The sequence below is a fragment of the Genypterus blacodes genome, unplaced genomic scaffold, assembly GCF_046128005.1.
Source record: "Genypterus blacodes isolate CSIRO-AG114 ecotype Tasmania unplaced genomic scaffold, CSIRO-AGI_Gbla_v1 ptg000097l_1, whole genome shotgun sequence".
Classification (NCBI taxonomy): Eukaryota; Metazoa; Chordata; class Actinopteri; order Ophidiiformes; family Ophidiidae; genus Genypterus; species Genypterus blacodes.
In genome coordinates, this window is record NW_027466901.1 from 27,501 (window position 1) to 37,500 (window position 10,000).

The 10,000-nt window shown below is 50.0% G+C and overlaps 3 protein-coding genes across 3 annotated transcripts in view; 1 reads left to right on the forward strand and 2 right to left on the reverse strand.

Annotated features, from left to right (window-relative positions):
• The first annotated feature begins 506 nt into the window (after positions 1-506).
• Positions 507-6,258, forward strand: LOC143007920 (sodium- and chloride-dependent GABA transporter 2-like). Its single transcript, XM_076159421.1, has 14 exons — positions 507-769; positions 1,041-1,175; positions 1,402-1,539; positions 2,404-2,515; positions 2,952-3,084; positions 3,267-3,401; positions 3,479-3,582; positions 3,760-3,884; positions 4,090-4,202; positions 4,509-4,646; positions 4,747-4,849; positions 4,924-5,024; positions 5,347-5,517; positions 6,049-6,258. The coding sequence occupies exons 1-14, from the start codon at positions 640-642 to the stop codon at positions 6,142-6,144; spliced, it is 1,734 nt and encodes a 577-aa protein (XP_076015536.1). The 5' UTR covers positions 507-639; the 3' UTR covers positions 6,145-6,258.
• Positions 6,259-6,401: 143 nt separating this feature from the next.
• LOC143007909 (eukaryotic translation initiation factor 1b) lies at positions 6,402-8,446 on the reverse strand. Its single transcript, XM_076159410.1, has 4 exons — positions 8,268-8,446; positions 7,197-7,360; positions 6,997-7,098; positions 6,402-6,859 (listed from the first exon to the last, which is right to left on the reverse strand). Exons 1-4 carry the CDS (start codon positions 8,296-8,298, stop codon positions 6,815-6,817), a joined length of 342 nt encoding a protein of 113 aa, XP_076015525.1. The 5' UTR covers positions 8,299-8,446; the 3' UTR covers positions 6,402-6,814.
• Positions 8,447-9,454: 1,008 nt separating this feature from the next.
• Positions 9,455-10,000, reverse strand: part of LOC143007908 (properdin-like) — a 4,405-nt gene continuing 3,859 nt past the window's right edge. Inside the window, exon 11 of the mRNA XM_076159409.1 lies at positions 9,455-10,000. This exon is cut by the window's right edge and continues 6 nt beyond it. Coding sequence (XP_076015524.1) covers positions 9,880-10,000 — 121 coding nt within the window. The 3' untranslated portion in view covers positions 9,455-9,879.

Genomic DNA, 10,000 nt, shown 5'->3' on the forward strand with positions numbered 1-10,000 from the left:
GTAGATTTTTAATAAGAAACAAGTCCAATAACAGAGACATAAAATCAAGAGTGTGACTCTGAGTCACTAAGCTAAGCTCATGTTGAGCAGCTCAGTGCCCTGTGTGGACCCAGTCAGCAGACTGGTAGCTGGTGAGTTGACAGTTTGCCTCCAGGTGCACATGAGCAAGGCACCGAACCTCCATGGGCGCCAAAAAATGCGTGTGTGTGTGTGTGTGTGTGATATGTAAGAGGGGGAGCAAGAAAAATTTCAATTGCGTGTAATTTGCGTGTGAATTGCAGGCAATATGATAAATAAATAATAAATAAATAATCTTGATCTCTTAATCTCTTAATTTGTTTATCCAATGCTATGTCAACAAAACCCTGGGTTGGAGAAACTGAATCGTGTGTGAAATTGGACTATACAAATAAGGTTGAGGGAGGGAGCCAGTTGCCTGGTTTTGCAAACATCCTGAAGACGTTTCCTCTCAGCCTGAAGTTAAACACATTGAACTAACTGAACGAACAGAACGGGTGGTTTAACTGTATGTTTGTCCCTGCAGACATCTGTGGCCTTGAGTCAATCCAGTTGCATATGACGCTGATAAGAGGCGAGAGCTAGCGAGGTGAGCTCCCACAGAGATCTGAGCACAGAGACATGGAGTCACACCCGGGTGCCAGGGAGCAGTGGGCCAACAAACGGGAATACATTCTGGCAGTGGCAGGGAATGTGGTGGGCCTGGGGAACGTGTGGAGGTTCCCCTACCTCTGCTACAAGAACGGAGGAGGTGAGCTGCAGAACACACACACACACTCCACCAACAGCTACACCACAGCACGCACACACACACACACCCTCACACATGCGGTTCTGTAAGGCAGCGAGGTGAAGGAAGCAGCAGCCCAGCAGAGGAGCCACAACTAAACATCATGCCAGTCCGTTAAGCTTTACAGGAAACTGAAGTTTGGACCGGAGACAACGTTTGCTGTGTTAAACACATCACACTCAACAGAAACACGTACCTGTGCGTGTGTGTGTGTGTGTGTCCGTGTGTCCAGGTGCCTTCCTGTTGCCCTACATGCTCTTTGCTGTGTTGGTGGGCTTCCCCGTCTTCCTGCTGGAGGCTGTGATTGGTCAGTACACTCAGGAGGGCTCCATCAACTGCTGGAGGAAGTTATGTCCGCTCTCACAGGGTGAACACACACACACACACACACACACACTGCATCATTACCTTTCAGACTAAACCTGAATCTGACTCCATCCAAACTGTGTCGAACCCAAACAGACGCCAGCAGCCGTCAGTATAGTGAAGAAGATGAGAAGCTCTCCATGGTCTCTCTTCTTCAGCAGTTGTAGTGTCTTGTCTTGTATCGCTGTAACTTCTTCTTCTCTCGCTCTGGATGTTTCTGGTGCCAGGGATCGGTTACTCCATCCTGATGATCCAGTTCTACTCCAGACTGTACAGCATCGTCATGGCCTGGGCTCTCTTCTACCTCTGCTTCAGCTTCAGTGACCCGCTGCCCTGGAGCAGCTGCAATAACAGCTGGAACACAGGTCAGGACGGATGGGTGGATGTTCTCTACCTTTATTCCTTCTGGTTTCTGTCCTTCATGTCCTCCCTTTCCAAATATATGGACATCCACGTTTTTTTTACTTGAACCTGACCGGTTTATCTGAGAAGAACCTTCACCCCTGTGTTCTGTTGAAACGGTCATTTTGACCGTTCTGTGTAAATCCACTCAAAACAGTCAAAACAAAACAGGTTAAACCAATAACAGCTTTGTTTTAGATAATATAAACATTGAGAAAAGAGACAAACAATACATTTTTTATTCCAACACTAAATTTAAGAACTGTTAAGCATGCAAGGCAGTCTGATCCAGTGGCTTCCATTTCCCTTGAAACACACGCCTCCCCTCCAAGTTAGTCATGTCCAGTTTATCCCTCTCTGTTGGTGGGGATATGAAGAGCTGATTGAATATCATCATTTTGATGACATTGGAAGATGACAGTCTGCCTCGGCTTTGTTGTGGTGATGTTGACCATTTAATATCACATTATTATTATTATATTATATGATCTTTAGACGCCCATGTCTCCTCTGTGGATGATTATTGCTGCATTCCTTGATTTTCATCTGATGGAGAGACAACGGCAGACTCGTCCTCTGAATCCTCCTCGTGTCAAAATGACCGCCAACATCATCTTTGTAACCAAACTCTGCACAGACCTAAGTGTCCAGACTTTACACACCAGTTCATGACCCCAGATGAGGAAAAGTCACAAACTTTCATGAAGAAAAAGAAAGGATAACCAGTACTTTGATCAACACAAAAACTGAAATGGGTCAAATTGACCCTTAACATAATACAAGGGTTAAAGGTTAAAGCCCATGACTCGTTTGGTTTCTGTCCACAGAGAGATGTGTGGAGCTCAACTCCCAAAACGGGACAGCAGGACACAGCGCAAACCAGACAGGAAACTGGACATCTGGGTCTCTTACCAAGTCTTCAGTGTCGGAGTTCTGGGAGTGAGTTAGAAACATTTGATTTATTTTACAACCTGATATCGTTTCATCTCCACGCTCTTCTGGAGGTGCTGCTAGGAGTTTGACTGAACCAGCTGACATGATGGTCCTCCTCTGTCTTTCAAGGCTCAGCTCAAGACTTGTCAATCAATCTTAGTAAGTTACAATCAATGAGCTCAAATGAAAAACACCAATAGATTCACTTGGACCACACGTGGTCTGGCTCACTACTTATCAATCAAGCCTTCATACATAACCGGGAGGATTTTGGTTCAATTAGATTAAATCAGTGAGGGTTGACTGATAATTTATCATCTCTGCTCACTGTATTTGCTTTTACTATCAAATGGAACAAATTGAGTTGAGGTGACGTGGACGTGGACGTGGACGTGGATGTGTGTGTGTGTGTGTGTGTGTGTGTGTCTATGGTCCCCTGCAGGAGGCGTGTGCTGTCCATGTCTGGGGGGATCGAGGAGCTGGGGACGGTGAGCTGGGAGCTGCTGTTGTGTCTGCTGGCCTGCTGGGTCGCCTGCTACTTCTGCATCTTTAAAGGAGTCCGGTCCACTGGAAAGGTCTGTAGAACCCACAGAGTTTGATTGTCGTAACTGTTTCAGTTTCTCAGATCCAAGTGTGTCAGACCAAATTCAAAATCTGGAAAACCTGGTGGACGTGAAGAGCTTTGGACCGTATGCTAACAATGTAACCTCCTCACAGAACCTTGGAACCGTTGCCACAGTGTCCTTGTGTGTTCCAGGTTGTGTACTTCACTGCCCTGTTCCCCTACATGACTCTGGCCATCCTCCTGGTCAGGGGCCTGACGCTGCCTGGAGCCTGGCAGGGTTTGGTCTACTACCTGTACCCAGATCTATCACGCCTGGCCGACGTTCAGGTGAGGGGACGCTTGTACCAACAGAGACCTGAACCATAAAGCGTAGACTTACTGGATGTGTGGCCGTGTCTCTGCAGGTGTGGATGGAGGCTGGATCTCAGGTCTTCTTCTCCTACGGTCTCGCAAGTGGAACTTTGATTACACTGGGAAGCTACAACAAAGTCAAAAACAACTGTTACAAGTAAGCAACCAGACCCTCCAGGACCGCTCTGTAGCTTTGTGGTTGTAGATCCAGAGGCAGGGGCCTTGGCCTCCATCCTGGAGCTGCTGACTGTCATTCCAGCACCTTCATCAGTCTGAACTCTGTGATGCTCTGAGTGTGTGTGTGTGTGTGTGTCATGCTGAGCTCTGTCTCCAGGGACAGTCTGTGGCTCTGCCTGCTGAACAGCGGCACCAGTTTCACCGCTGGCTTCGCCGTCTTCTCCGCCCTGGGCTTCATGGCGCACAAACAGGGCGTCTCAATGGACGTGGTGATCGATTCAGGTAGTATGATTCTGATCTGAACGCCACTTCCTGTATTCACAAAACCAGCTAAGGGTCCAGCTGGGGTCGGGGGGGATATGCTGGAGCCCTGCACATGTAAACTGGATTAGAAATGGATAAGGTCAAAGTTCAAAGGGCAGGAAAGGGTCCTAGGCTTTTCTCCTGATGACAGACTGCATCAGTGACCGGTCCTCCTGTCCTCTAGGCCCCGGGCTGGCGTTCATCGCGTTCCCTCAGGCCCTGGCCATGATGCCCCTGCCTCAGCTGTGGGCCGTCTGCTTCTTCCTCATGCTCATCCTGTTGGGCCTGGACTCTGTGGTGAGAGCAGCACTGCTGGACACACTGAGTGTTCTACTGCCTGAGCTTTGAGTGGAGGTCCTCATCCTGAGCAGCTCCACACGGGAACATCAAGGCCTCAGCACATGTCCTGCTAACAGGAACGCTGCAGGGCCTCCCAGCTGAACGCATGAGCCCCGCCCACTGTCACATGTGAAGAGTGGACCAATCCCAGCTGGAGGAGGAGTCTGAAGCAGTGGTTCCTCCCTGTGTTATTGAGTGTTGACCTGTCTCACCATCTGTGTCCCCGTCTCTCAGCTGTCTCTTCTTTCTGTCTCTGTCTTACAGTTTTCAGGTTTGGAAACCATAACAGCGTCAGTGACCGACTTGTTCCCAAAGCAGATGCGCAAACCCTGGCGCAGAGAAATCTTCCTCATCTTCTTCTTCACTTTCTGCTTCCTGCTGCAGATCAGTCTCACCACCCAGGTACTGAACAGCAACAGACCCGATCAGGCTTCATCCTGTGAACATACATGAGGGCACAGATCCTCTGGGTGTTTATGTGAATGTTTGTTTTGTTTTCCAGGGAGGAATCTATCAGTTCCAGCTCATCGACTATTACGGCGCTAATGGAGCCTGCTTGCTGTTTGTGTGTATTGCTCAGTGTGTAGCTGTCGGCTGGGCCTTTGGTATGTGGCATCAGTACCTGCTTGGTGTGTGTGTGTGTGTGTGTGTGTCCCTGACTCTGTCCTGTGTGGTCCAGGTGCTGATCAGATGTGCGGAGCTGTTGAGAAGATGACGGGCCAGAAGCCGAGCGCCGTGTTCAGCCTGTGCTGGCGTTACATCACTCCACTCATCTGTCTGGTGAGTGACACGCTGAGACCAGGGCAGTCTGTCCACTGAGTGGCACTGGAAGGGACAGGAAAGGGGCGTAGTTACTGTCCTTCCCCAGCTGAAGGCCATCAGCAGAGAGGCAGAGCGGTAACCAGAGCTGCAGATCTGCCCCTCTCTGGACCTGGAAAGAAAGAAACGGACTTTAATGATCCACAAGGGGAAATTATGTTGAAACAAGCAGAAGTTCTCCAGTAAAGGTCAAAGGTCACATGGACACAAACATGAAAGAAGTAAAGAGCCAAAGGAAACTGAACAGAGTTTATGAGCAGAGTGTGTGTGTGTGTCCCTGCAGGTCTGCTTTGTGATTTACTTCATGGACTACCAGCCCCTCACATCCAAACAGGGCCAGGCGTACCCAGCCTGGGCCTATCAGCTGGGCTGGACCATGGCTCTGTCCTCCGTCGTCCCTGTGCCGCTCTGGGCCGTCGGCAAACTCTGCACCAGCAGGGGAAGCTTCAGACAGGTGGGGCCGGCACCAGAACACGCTCAGTACCCTCAACTTCAATACCTGCTAGGGCCCGCAGGGGGCAGTGCCCCTCACAGGAACCTGGACTCACTGGGGTCCAGACCAGGTTCACACCAAAACACTGCTTTGGCTCTTTGGGAGGAAAGTTTACACAACAGAATCTGTGAATATGGCTGAGGCTGTATCACAGGTGCTGTTACCTTGACAACAGCAGACACCATAGAGAGACTGTTACGCAGTTTGTTAGTGTAGCTGAAAGTGTGTTCTTCTTGTAGCCCCACACACGCACACACCTCTACACTCCAGCTGGTTGAGTCACACGTCTGATAACTAAAACAACATAAAGCTAAACTGTCATCAGTCAGACACCCTGGAGCTCAGGGAGACCTGGAGGTCCGGTGGTCCTACACCTCCGGTTCTCCTTTCTATCCTTTCATCATTTTAGTTTCTGACGTTTCTTCACCTGAGATGCGACAGATAAAGGCAGACTTGTCCTCAGACGTACATCCTGTCCTTTGTCCTCCACAGCGTCTGTCCACGCTGTGGCGCCCGGGTCGTGACCCCTGCACTACAGAGACTACAGAGACGTTCCTGGGCGGGACGTCGCCCTGCAGCTCTGCGTGAGCAGCGGGGAGTCGCCATGGTTACTTCAGTCTGGATTGAAGAGTTCATCTGATGTTTAACTCATAACTCAAGTATTGGTCCTTCCATAATAAATGACCTGATAAACATTAAGCTGCTCTGGTTTGAGACTTTATCGGTGCTGATGAAACCTAAACACTTCAGTTCCTCTCCTCCTGATGGAGTTCACTGGTTTCTTTAACGCTCCCGGTCGTTCCTGCAGACCCCTGGCCCCGCCCACCATGAAACACTGCTACATGTGGAGACTCATTGTTTTATTGAAACACTTTGTAGTACAAAACAAAAAAGTTACATGAATCAGTGCCTGCTTCACGGCACGCAACCTAAAAATAAAAAAGGAAATAAACAAGAGGGGCGGGCGAGGAGGAGGCGTGGAGGCATCACCACTCGTCCCTGATGTTGTGTAGAGCTTCAGTGGCGTGTCTTAGCCAGAGCCAGCCCGCCCCCTGGTGGTGGAGCAGGGCCGTGCTGTCACAGAGTCCCATGTTTGTCAGAGCTGAACCGGCCTGTTAGCTTTCAGGAGCTGCTGGGGCCAACAGGGGAGAAAGGGGAGGGGAGCCACAGCAGCACATAGGAGGGGGAGGAGGAACAGGAGGAGGAGGAGGGAGCCGAGTAGAGTCCAGGAGAGACGGGAGGAGGCTGCTGGTAGCTTCTAGAAGCCGTGGACTTTGAGTTGTTCCTCTTTGGCCAGATTGATCTGCATGACAGAGAGCCCACGTCAACATAATGTGGCAATAATGTCCTCAAACAAACGTGTGTGTGACGTGCTGACGGACACTGGCTTGGTTTCAGGCTTTCTGAGTTGTGTTACAGAGCAGTTGTGATGCGTCTCACCTCGATGAGGAACTGGCAGATATTCTTGCGCTGGTCTCCCTGCAGCTGGATCACTTCACCATACTCTGGATGCTCGATCACTGTCCCATTGCAGGCAAACTTCTGTTAAAAGGAAAAACAATCAAGGTGTCAGTACAGAGCTGCAGACGGCCTGTGGAGACAAACTCAGGCCTGGACCGGGGCCAGGACCAGGGCCGTACCTTCTTGAAGGCCTTGACTAGCTTCTTCTTATCATAGTTGTCAGAGATGCCCTGGACAGTGGTGAGGGTCTTCCTGCCGTTCCGTTGCTGAATTCTTATGTGGATGTAGTCCTCTGTCCCGACTGGGAGCTGGTCATCACCCTTAGTTGCATCAGCAAAGGGGTCTGTGGGGGGGGGGAGACGATTAATTTAAGGCTAGAAAGACCAGGATGACATCGCTCCATTCTGAGCATCTTAAACACAGAGTCAGGACTCCTTCACTTCTCTTCTGAGCTCTGGGGTTCTGGTTGAAGGCTACAAACCCAGCAGGGGGTCCAGCACCATAGCCTCCAGAACTCAGGTGATTCGCTTTGATTGAGGCTCTCGCACCTTTATAAACCGATCGTTAAATCAAACGCATGGTGTGGATTCTGATTGATGGCTTGTCCACACCTAAACCTGTCAGGCTCCATACGGGTCTGCCCGGGGCCACGCAGGCCTGAGCGGATCAACTCTAATCCAGGACCCGGAGTGAGACGATGACGCGCAGAGACCCCGGGCGACTCTGCGGCCGGTGACGGCCCGGGACTCGGCTCCCCTCGGCCGGTTCAAGTTACCGAGTGCGACACCGAGGAGCTAAATATACCGAGCAGCTCCCGGTGACAAACATGACGACATGGCGGGCACGGATTCGGTCAAAATCGAGACCGGAGACCAGGTTTCACCTAAATGACAGTTAATGAAAATAATATATTCTGGGGTTCTTCAGCAGCCGTCATGTTTTGAGAGACTGAAGAATAAGCTAACGGGCTAACGGCTGCGCGAGGCCAAATGGCGGCCTGGCGGCGTTAGCAGAGGCCTGCCAGCTCACTTCCGTTCTTCCTCACGTTTAAGCATCCATCGGCCGAACACAGGGGACGGATCCAGAACGTGACCTACACAAACTTTCATTTAATCTATTACATTTATTTAATGTACTCAATTTAGTTGTAAAAAGCGCGAACCGCCTCGTCGACATCCCGTTATTGCTAACGTTAGCTTAGCACGCGCCCTTCCCCCACCTTGCACCGCGGCAGCTTTTTGTTGTCTTACCATAAGTAGTGAGGTTCTGGATACGGGACATACGATAAGATTTGCTTTCCTTTCGGGCAATAACTTGGTCAGCGAGCGGCTGGTGAGCTAAGTTCGGAGTGTTCAGTCGTGTGTGGGTTCGTGGAGTTGGGCTGCGCCTCTGCTTCTCTTCAGATTCTCACAAAATGGAGACTTTAAGCCCGCAGCGCTGAAAAACAGGGCTTTATAGCCCCGCCCCGGAAGCGACGTGCGGCACGTCGTGACGCGGGGGGCGGAGTGAGGAGACGTAAAGCCGAAGCCACGCCCTCTTCTTTCTCAACTTCTGGAAAAGTGACGTCATGATTTAGCGATCACTGCTGGAAAGGAGAAGATTTAGATTTAGAGACTAAATGTGTTCTGGTTCATACTTAATTTATATTTTCACGAATGCAACTGTAATCAAACTTCACGCCTACACGTTATACTAACACAAAAGAAGAGCATTGTTTTTGTTGTTAACCTGACTGTCTCTCACTCTGACTGTCCCTCACTCTGACTGTCTCTCCTTCTTACTGTCTCTCACGCTCTCTCACTCTGACTGTCTCTCACTCTGACTGTCCCTCACTCTGACTGTCCCTCACTCTGACTGTCTCTCACTCTGACTGTCCCTCACTCTGACTGTCTCTCACTCTGACTGTCCCACACTCTGACTGTCTCTCCCTCTTACTGTCTCTCCCTCTTATTGTCTCTCACTCTGACTGTCTCTCACTCTGACTGTCCCTCACTCTGACTGTCTCTCCTTCTTACTGTCTCTCACGCTCTCTCACTCTGACTGTCTCTCACTCTGAATGTCTCTCACTCTGACTGTCTCTCCCTCTATCTATCTCTCTCCGACTGTCTCTCACTCCGACTGTCTCGCACTCCGACTGTCTCTCTCTGGCCGTAGCCAGGTATGAGGTCACAGAGGCCCTCGATTATGTCATGAAAATACCAGTTATAGTAAAATAGTAATTGAATTGAATTGTTGCTGATAACATTTTGTTCCGATGGTGGTTAAGGTGGAATTATCCGCAACAGGGCGTAAGGACAACAAGGTGCAGGGGGAGAACAGGTACCTAAGGTTCAGCAGCCTTCTCACATTCCACTGATTACCCTGTGGGGAGATAGGGGCGTGTCTAAAGAGTCCCAAAGTCCCACTATGTACACAGCCAATGAGAGACAAGAGCGTCTTTGATTTTTATGCCGATGACGCATATGTTTATTAATTAAGGACAGTGAAGTACAAACATAGAATAAACAATGACTTAGGTAACACTTTGGTCGGAAATGGTTCAGCTAAGATGAAGAGGGAAACTTTCTGTTGTTTCCATCCACCTGAACATGAATGGAAACGCTGGGATAAGGTGTAGAGATGGATGGAGGGACGGAGAGATGGAGGGAGGGATGGGAGAATGGATGGATGACTATCCATGATGCTGCTGTTTATTTCTGTGGTGAGCTGTGGGAATGGGGATGGCACTGTTGCGGGTTGCTGTGGTTTAAGTCAGACCCTGTGTGTCGGCGTGGCTTAAGTATTTGGTGTCCCCAGTGTGTGGGCGTGGTTTAAGTCATCTGTGACCTTATGAGCGTGGTTTAAGTCGTGGGAGATGTGTCATTAAGGACAGGCGGGTACGTTGAGGCAGGGCAGGATCTCTTCCTTCTCGTCTTCAGGCAGAAAGCCGCAGTTAGGCCGCGGCTCACCGTAGAATGACGCTTTCTGTCTCAGAGGACCAATG

Excerpts from the sequence above, each read along its gene's own strand:
- LOC143007920 (XM_076159421.1), top strand. The coding sequence starts at position 640 with ATGGAGTCACACCCGGGTGCCAGGGAGCAGTGGGCCAACAAACGGGAA. Across the intron at positions 1,540-2,403 it reads CAATAACAGCTGGAACACAG|AGAGATGTGTGGAGCTCAAC; the intron begins GTCAGGACGGAT and ends TTCTGTCCACAG. Across the intron at positions 5,518-6,048 it reads GCAGGGGAAGCTTCAGACAG|CGTCTGTCCACGCTGTGGCG; the intron begins GTGGGGCCGGCA and ends TGTCCTCCACAG.
- LOC143007909 (XM_076159410.1), bottom strand. The coding sequence starts at position 8,298 with ATGTCCCGTATCCAGAACCTCACTACTTATG. Across the intron at positions 7,361-8,267 it reads CCAGAACCTCACTACTTATG|ACCCCTTTGCTGATGCAACT; the intron begins GTAAGACAACAA and ends CCCCCCCCACAG. Across the intron at positions 7,099-7,196 it reads TAGTCAAGGCCTTCAAGAAG|AAGTTTGCCTGCAATGGGAC; the intron begins GTACGGCCCTGG and ends TCCTTTTAACAG.